The sequence below is a fragment of the Lissotriton vulgaris genome, chromosome 2_1, assembly GCF_964263255.1.
Source record: "Lissotriton vulgaris chromosome 2_1, aLisVul1.2, whole genome shotgun sequence".
Taxonomy (NCBI): domain Eukaryota; kingdom Metazoa; phylum Chordata; class Amphibia; order Caudata; family Salamandridae; genus Lissotriton; species Lissotriton vulgaris.
This window is the reverse complement of record NC_141687.1, coordinates 13,346,515-13,367,563: the sequence shown is the minus strand read 5'-3', so window position 1 is coordinate 13,367,563 and position 21,049 is coordinate 13,346,515. Positions and strand designations below refer to the sequence as shown.

The following is a 21,049-nucleotide window of genomic DNA, read 5'->3' as shown; positions in this document are numbered from 1 at the left end:
TTATATTCACTGGAGTGAAAAATATGCAGTAAGCAGACGAATTTGCAACCTCGGCTTACCAAATGTACACATAACATGGATTTCCAAAAGAGGATTGAAATGTCACCAATTGATTCCATTGGTGAAAACTTTTATGCATCTCCCAGAACCAGACCTTATAATTGTGCACTGTGGTGGGAACGATCTAGGCACAATCACTGGGGTAGGTCTGGAAATGCTTCTAAAAGACACCTTTCGACAATTGATGACACTTTTTCCTCGATCTGCCTTGGTATATTCCAATATATGCCAAAGACAGAAATGGAATTGGTCCAATCAACATTGTGCACAATTTGAGAAAGCAAGGAGACATGTAAATAAATCTGTTTCTGCATTCCTCAAAGATTAAAGCATGGGTTCTATTTACCACAACAACTTACGATACCACATGCAAGACGTCTATAGGAGTGACGGTGTTCATTTCACGAATGAGGGAAACAGAATCTTCCTCTGCAACATCAGGCTCTGCATCGGTACTTACTTATAAATGCAGAAAACACTCAATTAACACAAGGGCTCTTTTCAGAGCCACCTTATATCTAAGCACTCAAACTTCTGATTCATCTCCATTTTCACACTCTTGTGAATAAGTGTGCGCGACCGGGTGCGCGCACCCTGTTATTTTTTTCCCGAAAAAAAATATATCTTTTCGCGTTTAAGGGCCTTATTGCACACCCCGAGAAAACCTACGCAGCAAGACAATCTCTACCTTCTCCCCTTTCCATGTTTCAACGCTTTGAAATGAACAATATATTTACTCGCAGTGACAAAATGGCGGACAAAACTTCCTGATTTCCTTCGAATCGAACGTTAACAGACGTCACGCAGCAAAAAAAAATTCCGCTCACGCGCAGCCGCTTGGGTGCGCGCCTATAGATATATAATTGACTTTAACTTTAATTTTCTCAACAACTACTGAACGGATTTACACCATTCCAAAAAAAGCGTAATCTGCGAACAAGACTCTACAGTTTTGGCAAATTTCTTATAAATCCATTCAGCCGTTCGACCTATAGCCGAGTCTAAAGGTCCTATGAAAAATAACATGGAGAAAACACGTTTTGGGACCCCCCTTATATCTCAGCCCCCACTTGACCAAAGAAAGGAGGAAGGAGCGCAGCGGACCGAGCCACCTTATTTAAGAATTTCGCAAAGTTATTCCAAATAGAATGTTGAGGATTTCCTATGGAAACTAGGTCCTAACTATAACTACCTACTGGCGACCGCCAGTAGGTAATATATATATATATATATATATTACCTACTGGCGGTCGCCAGTAGGTATATATAGTTAGGATTTTTTCCCTATGGGATTTCTGAAAATTCTATGCCTAATAACTTTTGCGTTCGTGGACGGAATTGGCTGAAATTTTCAGGAAAATGGCACATTTTGTTTCTGAGCAGACCTTGAAAATTTGGGGGGGTTTTGTGGAGGGGGGGCCGAGAAAAAAGGGGGGTCCCAAAACGCCTTTTTCCCATGTTAATTTCCATAGGGCGGTTGGACTCACTTTTAGCCCGAACGGCTGAATGGATTTTCACGAAACTTGGCAAAATTGTAGGGACTGTTAGCCCGATGTGCCTTTGCTAGGTCTCAATATATGTGCTTCAGTGGATTTTGAGAAATTAACGTTTAAATCAAGATATATATCTGTAACAGCGCTCCGGGCAGCGATCCGGTTCGCGAACCTTTCGCGTAACGGAACTTTGCGATGAGAAGCTGATTGGCCCTCCGGTGTCTGTCAACATTCTAAACAGTCCGGAGCGGCCGCCATCTTGTCTCTCGGTAGGATCGAGAGACAAGAGGAGGCCAAAACAAAGGGGGAAATTACCATAAGGGGGCATAGTAGATCCTCGTTGACCCCCTAGGTTTTATGTGGAGGTTTTAAAAGGGCCTAGGAGGGTCCAAAAAAAAAAATTTTTTTTTGCGTGGTAAGCGCCAAGTTCGCGAACCGGATAGCTTTCTGGGCAGCGAACTTTATGGATAAAAGAATGAAAGACTTTTCTAATACTGTATGTTAATTGTTTGTTGTTTTTCTTGTTTTTTTTTGTTTTCTTTATTTATTTATTTTTTTTATTATGATTGTGTTTCATACTTTATTAAATTTTCTAACATTTCATTGTCAGAAATGTCATAATTTATTATAGGGTGTAATTGTTTTTCATTTTGAAGCAAGTTGTCTACTGCTTCAACACATTGTAGAAGTTCGTGGTCTCTACTGTCATCCATAAAGTCATCAAGTTTGTCTTGGCTGCTCTCCTTCAGTTCAATCGAAAATGAAACTTGCTGCTCGCCTTCCATTTTGCCTGAAATTTGGATTAAAAAAATATATATTAGTAGAGATAGGGCACTGTTGGGATTAATTTTAGATAGGCAGTTTTTATCAGTGAATTTATCTTTTGGCAGTGTATAGTATGAGAGTGGAAATAGGACTAAAAAAAAGTGTATGTGATTTAACCAAGACACTACTACTACAGAGGGATAGTGTATATGTAGCAGAAAAAGTCTACTATATTAAGTCATAGTGCACAATATATTAAATTATAACTTACCTTCACAAAGAAGTTGAAGTTTTTTGAAGCTTTTGAAATAGGAGGTACAACAAGAAGTAGTAGTCAAAATGGCTGTGTTTCCTTCTCTCCCTTTATATATATACAGGTATATAACCAATCAAATGTCAGGTAATAAAAGTAGAAAATGAAAGTAACATTTTCATTGGTTGTCAATTCCAACAATTCAGATGTGTTTTGTGAAGTAATTTACCTCACGGTACTTGGAGAGGTCTACAGGCTAAATGGCTAAATGGAATTTCAATGAAATTTGTGAGAATGGAAGGGATTGTTATGTAGTATGAGCTAATCTATATTTGGTGAGAGTGTTTCTAGTCGTTATTCTGTAAATTACTTTCCCGCCTTTTTTTAGGACCGCTTTCCGGGAAGCTGCCCGGTTAGCGAACCTTAAGCGTCACGGGAGTCCACCATTTTGTGTTTCGTTCGCATTAAGATACAAGATGGAGGGCAAATAATGTTTAGAATGGGTAGAAGGGGTCATGGTAGACTTATCTTGACCCCCTAGGTTTTCTGAGCGTGGCTGAGGAGGCTTATATGTGCGGAAAAAAAAATTTTTTTAAAAAAATTCCGCGAGGTTAGCTTTCGGTTAGCGAACCGGGTAGCGCTCCGGGGAGCGAATTTTGTGGAAAATTAGTGAAAAAAGTTAGAGAAAAATAATAATTGTGAGTGATCAGATGTAGGGTAGCTCTGAGAAGAGCTTTTGGGTTTATGGTACATTTAGGTACTTATAAGTAGGTACCAATGCAGAGTCTTAAATTCAGAATGAAAATTCTGTTGCCCTCATCTGAGAAGTGAACTCCATCTCTTCTGTAGATATCTTGCATGTAGTAACGCAAGTTATTGTTGTACAGAGAGCCCATTCCATGGTCTCTCATGTAAGCTGAAACAGATTTGTTTACATGCTTCCTCGTTTTCTCAATTTGTGGACAAAATTGGTTGGACCACCTCCATTTCTGTCTTTGGCATATATTGGAATATACCAAGGCAGTTTGAGGAAAAAGTGCCATTAATTGCTCCAAGGTGTCCTTTAAAAGCATTTCCAGACCTACCCCTGTCAAAGTGCCCAAATCATTACCTCCACAGTGCACTATTAACAGGTCAGGTTTTGGCAAATGCATAAAGGTTTTCACCAATGGTATCAATTGGTGACATTTTAATCCTCTTTGGCCCAACCACTTAATTTCCACATCTTGTAAATTGAGGTTGTGTAAATTTCTGCTCTCAGCATACCTTTGAGCCCAGTGGATGTAACTATGTCCAACAATCCAGACGTTAAACATGGTGGAAGAAGGTTGTTCTGCAGTCAGATGAAGTGTGGTAATGAAAGGGCAGTTGAAACAGTAGGAGTTTCTAAAGAAAAAAAACTGTGGATTTACAATGCTAATGATTCATTAGCAGTGATTGGTGCATTTCCATTTCTGAAAACAGAAAGTTAGGGTGCATGGATGTGTTCTTTGAAAGATGTAATTTGAATGGTCAAGGAAGAAACATTTAATGAAAGATTGCACTGGATACGCAGGTGCACTGAGAGTTCAGAGTTCAATTGAAACATTGTTGTGTGAATTTGCAAACATGAGAGGTCTTCCAGGAGGTGGTTGCTATGGAAACAAGGCAGACAGGGCAGAGGGGGGAAGGGTTTTGATTTGAAAAAAGTGAGGGAAGAGGTATGATTGGCTAATATGAGAGATATGTGAAAAGAATATCTGTATTTCTGTGCTTTCAATAGCTGCAGCCTTTGGAGTGCATCCTTTTTCTTCTGCTGAAGACAATTTGGTGTATTTCTGAGACTGTTTTCAAAACTCAAAAAATATTTGCTAAGGTGAGAAAAGATTTATTTAATTTAGATAGAGAATAGTATGATTTAAGGAGAAAATGATGAAGAAAGCTGTGTTTTTAAAATGTGGTTTTGTCTCTAGTGATATACTAATAGAATTAGTTTCAAAGAGAAATTATAATTGCATATTTGGTGTAACATTCTGGCATGCAGTTACACAAGATATTGTAATACATGGAGGCCATTTCATGGTCTGTTATGTAAGCTGAAACAGATATGTTGCTTTTAAAAACGATTTAAGAAATCAATTACATTTCTAGATATGTACTGCTAGAGCTTCATAGGTTGTTTTGGGCCATATTTATAAGGTATTTGAGTGTCTAAGATGTTGTGTTCGCCTTTTAAAATGTAAAGTGTTCCTCATGGGACAAGTGTCTTGTAAATACGCTCCCACTTGTGCTTGGCAAATTTAGATTTTGATTATGGGAGTTACCTAGCCATGTTAATAGTGTCCCAAAAATGGTGCTAGGGCATTCCAGAAAACACTTTCATGTGTCTCAAGGACATTTTTAGTCATTTCTTCATGAATGCAGGTATACAATTGATTTATATGCTGTGTTTAAAAACGAATTTTGAAATGAATTAAATTTCAGGATATGTACTGTTAGAGCTTCATAGGTTGTTTGGGGTCATATTTAGAAGGCATTTTAGTGTCTTTGAAGTTATTTTTCCCTTTTTAAATGGAAAGCGTTCCTCATGGGGCCCTGAGCAGTTCTTAGCCATGTTATTTAATAGGAAGTGGATAACATGGCTAAGAGCATTTGCTGGGAAATGCATGAATATCGCTGATTTTTCTGCTATATTCATGCATTGTGGCCGTTTTTTTTCACATTGCTTCATAGGTTGTTTGGGTTCATATTTAGAAGGCATTTTAGTGTCTTTGATGTTATTTTTCCCTTTTTAAATGGAAAGCGTTCCTCATGGGGCCCTGAGCAGTTCTTAGCCATGTTATTTAATAGGAAGTGGATCACATGGCTAAGAGCATTTGCTGGAAAATGCATGAATATCGCTGATTTTTCTGCTATATTCATGCATTGTGGCCGTTTTTTTCACATTGCTTCATAGGTTGTTTGGGTTCATATTTAGAAGGTATTTTAGTGTCTTTGATGTTATTTTTCCCTTTTTAAATGGAAAGCGTTCCTCATGGGGCCCTGAGCAGTTCTTAGCCATGTTATTTAATTGGAAGTGGATAACATGGCTAAGAGCATTTGCTGGAAAATGCATGAATATCGCTGATTTTTCTGCTATATTCATGCATTGCGGCAGTTTTTTTTCACATTGCTTCATAGGTTGTTTGGGTTCATATTTAGAAGGCATTTTAGTGTCTTTGATGTTATTTTTCCCTTTTTAAATGGAAAGCGTTCCTCATGGTGCCCTGAGCAGTTCTTAGCCATGTTATTTAATAGGAAGTGGATAACATGGCTAAGAGCATTTGTTGGAAAATGCATGAATATCGCTGATTTTTCTGCGTTATTCATGCATTGCAGGCCTTTTTTTATCACATTTGCAAGCATTTCTTAGCCATGTTATCCAATGGGAGGTGGATAACATGGCTAAGAGCATTTGCTTCAAAGGTTGTTTGGGGTTATATACCATTTTTGGGAAATTATTAACATGCCTATCTAACTCCCATAATCAAAATCTAAATTTGCCAACCGCAGGTGGGAGCGTATTTACAATAAATTTGCACCATGAAGAATGTAAAATAGCATACTAGATACTCAAATAACTTATAAATATGATCCAAAACATCTTATGAAGCACTAGTAGTGCATATTTCCAGAAATGTATTGGTTTTCATTTAATGATTTACTTCATTGGTAGGCCTTCACATGTTTTTTTACCTTGGTTTTTTTTCAGTGAAAATCTTATCTGCAACCATGTGTTGGCCTCACCTCAAATAAACAAAACAGGTGATGGACTGAATGTGGATCAATGACACACATTCACCCCAGTCCAAAGATCTGGGCCTAAACAAACCTTTAGATAGGCTACATCTTATCGTCATCCTGAATTAATGATTTAAAATATTAGGGAGTGATTTATGAGTGTTGTATGCCTGTTTTGTACCATTGAGTGTCATTTTTGTGATGCAGTGCTGGTGGAAAATATTTGCTATGTTAAATAATTAGTACAGCATTAAGTTTTAGATGACTGTTATTTATTTACTGTTTGGTAATAGTGGTTAATAACATTTTATATTATATTTTTTCACAGATTCAACTGCAGATTCTTTCATAGTTTGGAAAATGCCTTCCAGAAGTCGAATACGAAAGGCTAGAAAACGTCAAAGACAGCAGGATGATGTTTTATTGCAGCAGTCCTCTTCCCCAAATACTTGTCAAAACACCAAGAAAGGTCCGGGTAAGAGCACGAAATCATTCTTAAGAAATATTTGTAGTAAAAAAAATTTTGCTCAAAAAAATGTGTCTCTTAACAAAAAGAGAAGTAATTTAAATGGAAAGGAGAGACCCATCACAAATGTTACTGGTAGAGGAAGAGATAACTCTGTGCATGATAGTAGAAGGAAACAACAGTTTAGGGACATTCGACAACGAATGTTCCGTAATAGGATATTAGTTAATTTATTGAAAAATATTAAAAAGAAAGGCCAACAGAAAGCGGCATTTTATAGGAAGAAGAAAAATGTAGAGAAAATTATTGATCATGCTTTTGAAATCAAGCGAAAGTTGTTTATTTTGGTAATCAATAGAATTAGGAAACTAAGCAAGGTAATTTCTGATTTCAAAACAAAAAGTAGATGGAAGAGAGTAGTAAATCGTACTAACTTTTGTGAAGTTTTTTCTGGAGAATGGATGCATAGTTCAAGTTCTGAGGCATTTTTTAATGAGGAGACTTATTTTCAGGATAATGATTTGGTGCATGCAGTTGACATCAGTGGTCGAGCTTATGAAGTGAAGGATGGTTGTCCAGTTGAAAAAGAACTACTTGTGACAACAGAGACAGAAGAGGCGCTAAGTGATGAGGTTTTAGGAAGACGTCCTAAGGGTCCTGTGTACATTTGGAAGTGTAGTTCTATTTGCAGTGTGCGACAGGTTTCCATCAATTTGCTATGTGATTTTATACGGACATTTAATAAGAAAAGTTTGAAGCAGAAAATGAAGTTGTTGCAAGATTTAGATCCTTGCAGAGTGAGACAAATGACAGGTTTGCGTGGTCATTCACTGGCTTGTCTTTCCAGGAGAGTATGCCAGAGTGTTTTTCATCATTTCAGGATGCTAGCAGTGCATCATAATAAAGTGAGAAAATTAGTGAGAATGTTGTATTATGCTAAGAGTCCAGCAATTATGCTTAAACAGTTATGTGCTGCTCTTTTGCATGGTTCTGAAATAGATGTGAAGAATCTTTGTGAAGAAATTGAGTTTTGTTACTTTGGTAGTAAAGATGAGAATGTTCAAATTGACCCTGAAGTAGAGGGTAATGTGGAAGATAATGTACAGGTTTCCAGTACAGATAATTTTCAGAAGGAAATTGCCACGTTTCAGATGAAATCAAGTGAGAGGCCTAATTTCACTTGTGTATGTTGTCGACGCACTTATTATAAGAATCAGACTAAGGTAGTGGATTTATATGCAAAAAGTGAAAGGGAAAATAATAGTGAATGGAAGGATTTAGCCACATACTTGATGGTAGAAAATTATTTTGATTTGGGATCGGATCAACGTGTGTGTACTTATTGTTGTAATAAATTAAACCAAAACCAGATGCCTGCTAGGGCAGTTCATAATAATCTGGAATTGGTTGAGATTCCTTCTGAATTGAAGGATTTAAATACTTATGAATCTATTTTGATTCAAAGTATCCATCCCTTTCAGGCTATTGTAAGAATGGAGCCAAAGACAGGGAAATTGCCTCCAGCAGATTTACAGAGAGGATTAAAGGGAAGAGTTGTTTATTTGCCTCTAGATTTGAACAAAAACATTAACACAATTGGAATAGAAAAAGTGGAAGAGGAACCTCTGGTTATCTTGGTTAATGGGGTTCCGACAAAGAATAAGAAAATATGGCAAGATTTAGTGGATGTTAGGAAAGTCAAAAAGGCAACAGTGTATTTGAAGAAAAATAATAAGTACTATAAGAATGTATATGTTGCAGAAGAGGAAGTAAGTGATGAAGAGGATAGCGATTTGTGTGCTGGCCAAATTGAGAAAGTAGAGGCCTCTAAAAGTGAAGAAATATATGAACATTATAGTGTTCATCCTTTGCATTCCAAGGAAGTGATGGGGAATGCTATTGAGTTGTTTCAAATGAAACAAGCCAAAGGGAGTCCCATTAGTGTTTGGGAGGAAAGTTTGGAAGCTCGGTGTTTCCCACAGCTATTTCCCACAGGTCAAGGAGGAAGATATGATGAGCGACCTCGTGAAATTCCTGCGTCTGAATACCGGACTTTACGATTGTATGCAGAAGATCCTAGGTTTCGGCAATGCATTCCCTATTTGTTTCATCTCCTGTTTGAAAGCGATCTGTCTGGACTGTCATATGCAGTGAACCACATCTTAAAAAGTGGTATACAGATGCGAAACATCTCGGCAAGTGACTTTATGCATAAAGTCAATGTCCAAGACAGTATTTTGGATTCTCACTTAATTAATCTCATGGCGTGTCAGCGTGGTACTAATGAGTACTGGTACCGTCGTCATGGTGACTTAAAATGTATGCTGAGGAACTTAGGAACTCCGACATGGTTCCTCACTCTGAGCTGTGCCGAGTATGGCTGGGATGACTTACTTGAATTTCTACGAGAGGCAAATGGAAATATTGAAAACATTGAATTCAAGACACCTGGAGAACTGTGTTCTTTGGATCCTGTGAATGTATGCAGGTACTTCAATCATAGATTTGAAGCTATGATGTCTTTCATCACAAATAAAAAGAATCCACCTCTTGGAGAGGTGTTGGATTTCTTCTGGAGAAAGGAGTACCAAGCAAGAGGTGCCCCTCATATACATATGTTGCTGTGGATCAAGGATGCACCTAAATTTGGAACAGATCCGGATGACTTAGTGATGAATTTCATCGAACAGTATTCTACGTGTGCTGTTCCAAACGCAACGGAGAAGAAAAGTCTAAGAGAACAAGTTCTACGTTTCCAAAGCCATCGTTGTGGAAAGTACTGTCGTCGTAAATTCAGAAACAAGGACAAGTTCTACACCAAATGTCGTTTCAACTTTCCACGACCGGTGATTTCTAAAGGAAGAGTGAACAGTTTGATGTCTTCGCTGCGACATAATGTGACGAGGAAATCACCCAAGAATACATACAATTTGAAAAGGAACGAAGAGTCCAAGTACATCAATGACTACAACCCAGTGATTTTGTCCATGTGGAATGCCAACATGGATATACAGTTTGTGGCTGACAACTGTATGGCTGTGGCTCGGTATGTGACATCTTACATCACCAAAAAAGAAAAGACCGAACTGAAGGATATGTGGGAGGACATTTCCCATGAAAAGAGCCTCAGCAAGAAGTTGTACAGTTTCAGTCTGAAGATGTTGTCGCATCGAGAAATCGGAGCTTACGAATGTTCTGATCGATTGTCTTCAGCAAGTCTCTATGCCAAATCCAGGAGTCTCGTTTGGGCGAGTCTTGGTCTTGCTGCAACGCGAAATCGAGTTCTTAAACCTGTTCGGGAAATTGAGTATTTGGCAGAAAAGGAACCAAACAGTACCGACATTTTGAAGACCAACATGTTGGATACATATTATCCAAATCGAAGCAGTCACCTTGAGAATATTTGTCTATATGAGGTTCTCCAAAATTATATATTCAAGAGGAACATCAAAGAAGATATTGAGAAAGGAGTGTATGCTGTAATTGGAAGTGAGGGATGCCTGGTCAAGCAAAGAAAATGCCAATTAGTAAACCATCGAAAATTAAGTGGCGAATCTCCAGAAAAAAAGGAGTTTTTCTATTTAGCACTTTTGCAACTTTTCAAGCCTTGGCGTGCAGAAGAGGAACTGCTTGGAGATTTCCTCTGTTACGAAGACTCTTTCAATGCAGCCAAGGAGTCCATAGAATGTCCTGCTTTTTCTAAATATCAAGAAATGCTAACTTTGGAAATTGAGCAGGAAGCAACGATTGCAGCCGAGATTGCCAGAGACAGTTCTCAGGACAGTCAGAGTTCTGTTTCATTGAGTCAAGATCCACTTGGAGGACCTATTATCGAAAATGAAGCTGCCACTGCTATGAATGAAGTAGAAAGAGCCATGGCACATGCTCAGGAGGATTCAGTTAACTTACAAGACTTGGAAAAACAACTCAACGTTGAGCAGAGGAAAATATATGATGAAGTTACCAAGGAAATTGAGCACGGATTAAGTCATGAGAAGAAAGAGTGCTCGTGTACGTCGTTGAAGCCTGTCCGACTGTACGTGAGTGGAGAAGCGGGAACTGGAAAAAGTTTCCTCATTAAAGCAATCTCTTGTTATTTGCAGGAAAGGACTGAGTCATCGCTGTCTTGTGTTGTCACCGCTCCTACTGGACTGGCAGCACATAATATTAAAGGTATTACTTTGCATCGTCTATTGATGCTGCCGGTGGAGCATGACAACAAATTACAATACAACAAGTTATCTGGAGATGCTTGCTGTGAAGTTTCAAGAGTTTTGAGGAAAATGAAACTACTTATCATTGACGAAGTAAGCATGGTTTCCAATGTCATGCTTGCCTTTGTGCATTTGAGAATGCAAGAAGTACTTAAAACTGAATATGATGTCTTATTTGGTGGGAAACACATTATTGTTTTCGGAGATCTTCTACAGCTGACACCAGTAAAAGGTCAACCTGTGTTCAAAATACTCACGCATGAAGATACCAGGAAGTGCCTAGGGAGCATTGGCAACGTCAATATATGGTTAAACTTCAATTATGCAGAACTGCATCAAAATATGCGTCAGGCAAAGGATGAAGATTACAAGAATATTCTACAAGATATTAGAATTGGAAAAGTGACCGAGCATGGGAAAGAAGCTTTAAATGCACGGTTACTGTCAAATTTGTATCCCAAACAAGATATTGTGCCTGAGAATATTTTTCAGAAAATTACTGAGAAGAAATCCGGGATATGTCTCATGCCAACTCTTGCAGAATGTGCCATCTTCAACAACAAAATGTTGAATTTAGAAAAGCAAGAGATTGTGAAACTTGAAGCTATCGACAAATTAGAGCATATGGGATCAACAATTATTTTGTCAGACAATTTGAAATCAAAATTGGATTCATTAGAGAAGACTATATCTAAAACAGCGGGTTTTGAAAAGACTTTGAATGTGTGTTTAAATTGCCGAATTATTTTGAGAAGGAATTTACATGTAGAAAGAGGTCTGGTAAATGGATCAATGGGTAATGTTGTTGATTTTGAGAAATACAGAAATAGAGATGGAATAGAATTTTTAAAAATTAAATTTGATGGCATTGAGGAAGTACAGCAAATTGGTCGTTGTTCTGCTAGGTTTTTGCTTGTTAAAGATTTATATGTTCGCCGTAAACAGTTTCCTGTTTGCTTGGCATATGCGGTGACAATCCATAAATCGCAAGGTTTAAGTGTAGACTGTGCATTGGTGAATATTGGCAGTTCTGTGTTCAAGGAGGGTATGGCATATGTGGCATTGTCACGAGTTAGAACTTTATCGGGATTGTACTTGATTGACTGTGATGTCACAAACATTTGTGCGGATCTAGATTGTGTTAAGGAATACAATAGGTTAAGAAGAGAGTATGCGCCACATTTGCCTCAATATCCTTTGTTTGAGAAACGTGTGGTAGGCCGCAAACGTAGAAATAGCAGTAATAGTAGGGAGGTTGTTGCAAAAAGACTAAAAGTCAATGAACCGAAAATTGTTAGCAGAAAGAAAGTGGATTCTGTTGAAGATGTTGTCGGTTTTCAATTTGAAAACAGTTCTGGTGTCAACTGCTATGCAAATGTAGTGGTTAATGTTCTCTTTTCACTAGAGAGTTTAAAAGAACAGATTCTGTTGAATTCTGAACAAATTTTATGCTGTTTGTTGAATTCTGTTTTCGAGAAATGTAGCAGTGATCGAACAAAAGTAGAAAGTGTGTCTGAAGTTCGTTATCTGTTAGATGAATGTTCAGGTCAAACAGACTTCTCTGAAAATAATCAGCAAGATTGTCAGGAGTTTTTAATGTATATGCTTGATATATTGCAAGTTGAGGGTGTAGATGTAGATCACCTGTTTGGGCTTTCTTATCAATGGCAGCATGACTGCGAGAACTGTATGGTATCAAGTACTACTAGTGTAGACTCAGAAAGATTTATATATTTAACTTTGCCAGACAGTAAATCAGTCTCCTTTAATAAGCTAGTAAATGCAGCGGATCACAACATGGAGTGTAGCCAATGTAAATGTGATATGATGTCAACATTATTTATACGTAGATATGGCCAGTATGTCATTTTAATGATGCAACGATGTAGGCCTGATGGAACAAAATTGTCAACTTTAATAAAAAATTTTGTGGCTTCTCAGCTGTCAATATCAGGGAGGACTTTTGTTACTGTAGCAATTATCTATCACGATGGTCCATCAACAACATCAGGACATTATACAGCTTACTTAAAGTCTGGAAACGGCTGGTCATTCTGTAATGATTCTGTTGTAACGTTCAAAAAAAAATTGCCGTTTGACCTTAAAAATTCTTACCTGGTGTTTTTAAAACCAAAATTTTAAGTAGAGGGAATGTAAGTCTGCAATGCTGTCTCGATTAAAAATTCAACTATATAAACCTAATGCAAGTAAGTCTGCTTCATAGTAAGCAGTATCAGTGTCATAGGAAAAGGAGAACATGACTGACAAAGAAGAGTAAGATATTAGTAGTCCAGGATTGTGAAAATAATCTCAAATATTTTATTTTTGAAAGTTGCGAAAATAGAAAATGTCGGGATTTGATTGGAAGAATTACAAGATTTGCGAATCGCGGCAACATGATTTGGCCTAGTGGAAACATGTGATATAATGAGAGAAGTTTTTTTTCTATGTAACATATTTCACGTATCGATGGAGGTTTTCTTTCAGAAAGTGGCGGGCTGAAAATATTTAAAGCACAACAGAGTGGATGCTGTTTATAGGAGATCCTTCGACGTCATTGAAAGTAAGTTAATTTTAAGAAGTTTTGAAATCAGATTTCTTAGGTTGTATGGGTTTTTTAAACACAGTCATTTTGATTGTGTTTTTTTTTCCCCGCTGTTACATGATGAATACCTTCAAGTCACTGATTTAAGTGAAATTTGATACATTCTGAGAACAGCAAAAATAAACCATTTAACATGTATAATTAATGTTATGCTTTTTGTCCTTATGATATACATTTAGAAATGTGTGGTACATATGGGTAAGGTGAGTTCTGTAAATATCAATTTTAATGCTTAGAGTGCTGTACTTCTGGGTAGTGTTTTTTTTTTATAAAAAAAAGAGGCCTCACCTCAAAGAAAGCTCTTGAAAGCACACATCTTATTTGCATCCTAAAACAATCATTTACAATGTTAGACACAATTTTATTATGACTTTACATCTTTTTTGCGCTGCTATTGCATCACTATTGTGAGACATTAGCAGTGCAAGAAAAACATCATGTTTCAAAATAGGCCTCAGTTCAGCAATATCAAGATACAGTTTCTTTCGAATATATATCTTTAGGATTGTGTAGGGAACGTAGAGAAGCAGAGACTTCTGTAAATGTCAAAGTTGTTGAAAAACTGTTTGTTTTTGAACCTTTTCCCTTGTCTTTTCTAATTTTTAAATACATGTTTTAATATTTTTTGAAATGTTTGTTCTTTGTTTTACAGATTGAAAGTATGAAAAAATATTTAAAAAAGGTAACAAGAATTATAAGGTAAATGTTTTCCACTCTTTTTACCCGCAATGCACTGCTGATGATGTCATTGACAGTATCTCTCATTTACTCTCTCTAGCTGTCTTTCTTTTTACATTATTCTCTGTTTACTTCCCTTATACTAACTCTTCTTTTTTTTTAAAAAAATATTTTTTTTAGTTCGCTTAAAGTTCGCGAACCGGTCAGCGAACTTGAAGCGAACCAAAAGAAATAGAGCTTGCCAGAGTGATAAACATTCTAGCAATTTTGTTTGAAAGGGGAGGTAGTTCTGAAAAGAACTGTTTTTTTTTGTTTTTGTTGTTTTATGTTTTTTTTGTAATTTTTTGAACATTTTTTGATTTTTTTGTATTTTTAGAACTGTTTTATGTTTTTTTTGTGTTTTTTAAGGAGGGGAGACAACAAAAAACAGGCTTTCAAAACGGCTCAACTGGAGCAAAAAAAAAGAAAATTACTTTTTGGGTGCATTAGGGCACTTATGATTTTCATATGCAATGTTCATGAGGTTGACACTCATGTTGCCATATGACAGCATAGCACCACAGTAAATACAAGACACCTTCATGTGCTGGAAGTTACGTTGGATGTTTGGCACAGTCTCTTGTGCCTCTCTTCCCGTCAAAGACAATGTGGATGTAGATCTTGCCACAGGAGTTGCCGTCGGATTGTCTACAAGATCCCTTAACTCAGCCCGGCTGTAGTTCAAGGGATGCCACCTGCTCATGTGACGGTGCATTGTATAGTTCCCCATACTGTACTTCTTTTCTGTGCCTCTCGACAATCTGTGGTCACAGATGAGGCAGGTGGCATATTTTGCATTCACTTTCTTGGTTCCAGGAGGGATGGTGAAAAACTGCCAGATGAAACTGGTTTTTCGTTTAGAAACCCGGGGCAACTCATCAACAAATTGTTGTCCCTCTCTCTCCTCTTCTTCTTCTTCCTCATCTTCCTCCTCTCTGTTAGTCATAATTTGACTGGGTGGTCCTCTCTTCTTATGGGGAGGTGGAGGTGGTGGTGGGGGTGCACCAGCTGCAGCAACAATGGAAGCCATTGTGGATCTTCAGATAAATGGTCTTTCTCTCACCAAGATGAAAGTCAGAGTGAGGAAATAAGGAGGGGTTTACTTGATTTGGGGAAAACAAAAGTTCTGAGCCAATGAAAAGTGTTATTTTTAGGTCACATGACCTAGTCATACATCATTTGGAAACCAAAAGTGAAATGAACCAATGAGAAGTTTGATAAACAAGTCACATGACCTGTTCCGCTTACGTTACGCGGCGCGCGCCGCGTCCCAGATCGCTTCCGGTTCGCGGTCCGGAGCACTTCCGGGAGCGCTAACGCGGCGCGTCATTAGACGCATTACGCGATAACGTGATACGTCGCGCTTCCGCGGCGCGTCACTGTTCCGCTAACGTAACGTTGACCGGTTCGCGGACTAGATCGCGGCATCAAGATGAGCTAACGGAAAGCTTCCCGGTTCGCGAACTAGAAGCGAAGAAAAAAAATATTAAAAAAAAAATTATCAATAAACATCTAAATATATTTTGGGATTTAAAGAATAATACATTTTACAGCTACAGATGTTAGCTTTTAAAAAACCAATGAAATTCACTGAAAAAACCATAGGTTATAGACCATATATAGTTAGAAATTTGCATTTAAAAAACCATTGAAATTCAATGAAAAAACCATAGGTTATAGACCATATATAGTTAGGAATTCGCATTTACAAAACCTTATTTTACTCGCATAAAACCATTGAAATTCCATATATAGTTAGTTGCGCTAACTATATATCGCGCACCCGCAATCCACTGCTGATGATGTCACATATTACATCATTCATGACATGGTCAGTGACATCACTGATGACATCACTGATGACATCTCAAATGACATCACTGATGACAACATCCAGTGACTGTATGTTTCTGTGAAGTTAAAATATGTCTTACATATTGAAGAATGAGTGGATGTATAAGTGTCTGGATGAAGGATTTAGTAGGTGCATGACTGACTGTATGAGTGAGTGATTAAATGTGTCTCACTGAGTGCATGGGTTAGTGACTAAACTGTCTTAATTTGTGCATCATTATGTCTGTTGTTCTGTAAACTGTTGCATGTGTTGATAAGTAGCTATATGAGTAACTATATGGGTTATTGATTGGTTACCTTAGTATTTGTATGGGAGACTGAGTGTGTGTGTGGGTGGCTGGGAGGTGTATGACTCTGTGCATAGATGTGTGAGCAGTTGATTCACTAGAGGTATGGTTTCAAAAGTGCATGTGGTAACAGCTGTATGGGCGGTTGACTGTGTGCATGAGTGTATTGGTGAGTGAATGGATATCTCAGTGCTACATGTCAAAGTAAGTACATATGTAAAACACAGTACATGTGAGAGTTGACATATATAAATAACTGTGCATAAGAGCCAGTGAATGTGTGAGTGGCTGTATGGATCATTGTGAACTTGTATCAGGGATTGTATAAGAGAGTAAATATGTGTTAGTATATGTTTGAATAAGTAAAGTTTGTATAACTGTATAGTTGAGGAAATGGAGGTGTGATTGATTCTTTGCATGACTGACTAGGTGTGTGAGTAACTCCATGGATGAGTGACAGTCTGTGAGTGTCTGTTTACACTGATTGTATCTAAGGTTATATTAGAGTCTGAAGAGGTTCATCGTATTATCACATGAATGATATCATCAGTGATGTGATCAGTAATGTCAAATGAGATGTCATCAGTGATGTCATCAGTGATGTCATTTGAGATGTCATCAGTGATGTCATCAGTGATGTCACTGACCATGTCATGAATGATGTAATATGTGACATCATCAGCAGTGGATTGCGGGTGCGCGATATATAGTTAGCGCAACTAACTATATATGGAATTTCAATGGTTTTATGCGAGTAAAATAAGGTTTTGTAAATGCGAATTCCTAACTATATATGGTCTATAACCTATGGTTTTTTCATTGAATATATATATACATATATATATATAAATATATATATATATTTATATATATATATGTATATATATATACATATATAATTGTTTATTATAATTTAAAAGGATTGGTTTTATAATACTTTTTTTAACTAGATTTATGTTAAAGATATATATATTCATGCATGTGTGTTTTCATTACATTTTTATTAGCATTTAATATATTTCATTTTTTAATATTTTAATTTATATATGTAAAAATCGATATTTAATTCAAAAATTTGATTGAAAACTATATATTTTGAAAATATTTTTGTACTTACCTTTCTAATGATAGGTTGTTGAAATTTTTGTAGCTGATATTTATGTCTCGATAATTTTGGTCGATATTTTTGATTTGGATATTTTGTCTCTGAACCCTCAATAGAGGTCCTTCCCTACAACTGTAAATGTCTTTGGGGATGCTTGATATTAATTTAGATCTGCAGAATGCTAAGGCTGCATTGATACAGGATGCAGTGGGCTACGGCTGCTTTCAGGAGATGTGGGCCACTGGCTAAGCTGCCGACATTGAGGCTGGGGATCAGGGCTTCACCCAGCTATTTCACTTTTACTTGTAAATCTCTTCATCTCCCTCTGCTATAGAGTATACATGTGAACTGCAAATGTAAATATATATAATGTTATTCAGCAATATGAACATGTAATATGTTTCAGTGCTCCTTTAGTTCCAACTTAGGTTGTGATGTGTGTAAAAATCGTCACAGAGATTCTTGCATGTGAGTGGTGAAAGTCTTTGCTGTGTCTCACTTCACTTCACTCCCACCTTCACAGCCTATGTGTACTTATGTCAGACTTACACACAAGCAAAGTAATCCACCTAATTGATGTTAGCCAAAATGGCGACCACGTGTAAGAGCCAGCACATGTAGTAAGGTGCTTATTAGCAGCTCCTTCCTGCCCCAAGGTTCCATACTAAGTAACATATTTCAGGGACAACCCATCCTGTTTAAGGTGGGAAAACTGTGACCACTTTTCCCTGCTCTGGTCCACCCACCATGCGTGGCATAGCATTTCCAGGCGGAGAAAACAAGAAGTCTCCGTGCAAACTCTGTGTTGGGATTATAGATGTGAACACTGAATACAGGCTGAGAGGAGTAAAGGAAGCATGGTGGCCAGGGCAGTATTGAGGTCATCCGCTGCTCTGGTGGAGCTGCTGTCTGCCCAGTTCTCCCTGCCAGGCAGTCAAAGAGCTCTAGATAAGGTGGGTGGCCCACCTGTTGTGATGGAAGAGGGGGGTCTCCACCTCTTATACTCCATTGCACGAACAACATTCAACGCTGCCTCTGAACCCTCATAAATCTGTCATTTCTGAGTTAAATTGAGGCTACCAGATACATTCTATGTTCAAAGATTCAGCTTGATTTCAATATTCCACCTGAAACTACTGGCAGGTCTGATGAGTGGTGAAGTAGTGTGGCTCACTAGTTAGAGGCGGCAGACCCGAGAGCAGAGGACGGCCCGGGACCAGGGTTCGATTCCCGGCGCGGCAGGTTTCTGGACCAGGGTCAGCGGACTTGATAATTCTCTCGCCTCGGTGCCCACTCTGATCGGCGATCACACTCAGCAACTCTGGGCATTACCTTGCCTCATCTTCACTAACGGCCCCACCAGACCGCCGGGGATGCCTGGTCTCACCCTGGAGATACCCATTAAGGGACCATCTCTCAGGGAAGCCAGGAAGGGTTTCGCAGCGGTCGAAGCGCCTTGGGACCCTCCGGGTAAGTAGTGCGCTATATAAATGCCTATACATTTACATATACATTTACATTTACATGAGGAAGAGAGTGAGGTGCTTTTTCGCAACATATTGGTAGAGAGGTGATCAATCCGGGGGTTCATCAAGAGGTGGTCCTCCAAAGGAAATATATTTTTTTGCTCTCTATAGCTGTGTCAGATATTAGTCACCAGGCCAGTGATAAATGATAGTTTTGTCTCAAATGTTGTTATACAAATGTGGATGTAATTTAGGTAGCCTGAAAGAGTTCTGAGTTGATTATTAGCACTAGCCACTGAGTGTACTCTGGTAGCACACTTTTCACATTAGTCAACAGGAGGTGGCAATGTGTGTTCAAAGATTGTTCTCACAAATGAGCTTTCTTTGCCATCAATCTAACCTGTTCCTTCTGGTCCTTTACTCACAGGTGGAGCTGACACTGTCCGGTTGGTAAATTCTGGTGACGCCTGCAGTGGGAGGGTGGAGATCAAACACGAGAACCGCTGGGGGACGGTCTGTGATAACGACTGGGATAAGAAGGATGCTGAGGTGGTCTGTAGACAACTGAACTGTGGAGCAGCATCCAGAGCAGAAACACACAATGACGTATTTGGAAGTGGCGTCTTCCCCGTGTGGATGAGTGACGTCAGGTGCACAGGAGCAGAACGGTCTCTCTTCGATTGTCCACGCGCTCCCTGGGGAGTCAACAGCTGCTGGTGGAAGAGCGATGGTGGAGTGCAGTGCAGAGGTAAGAGAAGCCATCAGCAATCCTTCAACTCCAACGCATTTTTAGAAATGAACAGTAAAAGATTATAATATAATCAGAAAGAAAGAACCTATATGAGACAACACAATAATTTTTTAATAGATGCAGAAATATCATTTAATACACTCAATTAGATTTATTATGAGCTAAAGATTGTATCAGTGGCCTTACAGGCTGCAACCTCTTTGAAGGCAATGCATGCAGAAGGAGGCGTAGTGCGACAATCCTATTTGCAGATGACATGAGCCTCGCCTCGGAGACTGTCACTTCTGTCCCTTCAGCAGAGAAAATCTCAACGTCCAGCCCTGTGCAGGTTGTAAGGTGAAGACGTGTCCATGGAAAGGCACAACCAAGGGTTGGAACAGATTGGTTGTCCTTTCAAACTTTTTATTTCAAGAAGCTACAGAATATTCTATGCAGGTTTGTAATATAGTAAATCAGTCAATGTCTTGTGTGACCTCATGGAAGAAAGAAGTGCGACTTCAGGGTAAGTGGCTGATATCATTGGTGACCAAAACCAACCAATAAACTTCTCAAGCTGATCATTTTACTCCTGTGTAAGTGACATTAATAGTTCTTCTTCCAGGTCAAGCATTACAACCCGGGTCCGGTTCCTTGTCCTCCTGCTAGTCCAGTCAGCATTATAACCCTGGCCTGGTCCCCTATAGTGTGGGGGTGCCAAGCTCTGCTACAAATGACTGGGATCTTGCGTCTCGTGACTCTGCGCGATCCCTTCATTCCTGCTCATGAGTCCGGGCAAAACAAACCAGATGTATTGTCTATATTTCCCCAAACCTATTTTTCAATAATGCTTGAAGCTTTTCTCAGTAACATGATATGTGTCTGCTCAGTCCTAAAAAGAACGAGTGTCGTCTTGCTAAAACGACTGTTTCCTAATCTCAGCAGAGGGGACTGCAGATGCTGTTTCTGCTTTCCTGAGTGGTCTGAACACACAATTAACAGTCCGGGGTGTGTAGTTGTGTGAAGAAACTCAAAAAGGTTTGGCACTCACACCATCGCATTTATAAGCATTGATGTTATTAATTGTAGGACAATTTAAGAATCCACTCATGACTTTTAGAATTTGGTTTTAATTTATTCACAAATAGCAGCCCGTCCCGGCATTGCCCAGGGGCAGAAGGGGGCTGGGGGCTGCTTTTAGAGTCTTAGTGTAGTCCCGGCCGGAAGCCCGCCCCCACCGCCCTTCCGCCCGCTCCGACATTGCTTGTACCGCTGCTC

At 38.6% G+C, this 21,049-nt stretch overlaps 1 protein-coding gene across 1 annotated transcript in view; it reads left to right on the top strand.

Moving 5' to 3' along the window:
- Positions 1-21,049, top strand: part of LOC147729456 (CD5 antigen-like) — a 476,949-nt gene that overhangs the window by 293,648 nt on the left and 162,252 nt on the right. Inside the window, exon 4 of the mRNA XM_086954323.1 lies at positions 19,472-19,792. Coding sequence (XP_086810449.1) covers positions 19,472-19,792 — 321 coding nt within the window. The remainder of the gene's footprint in view (positions 1-19,471; positions 19,793-21,049) is intronic.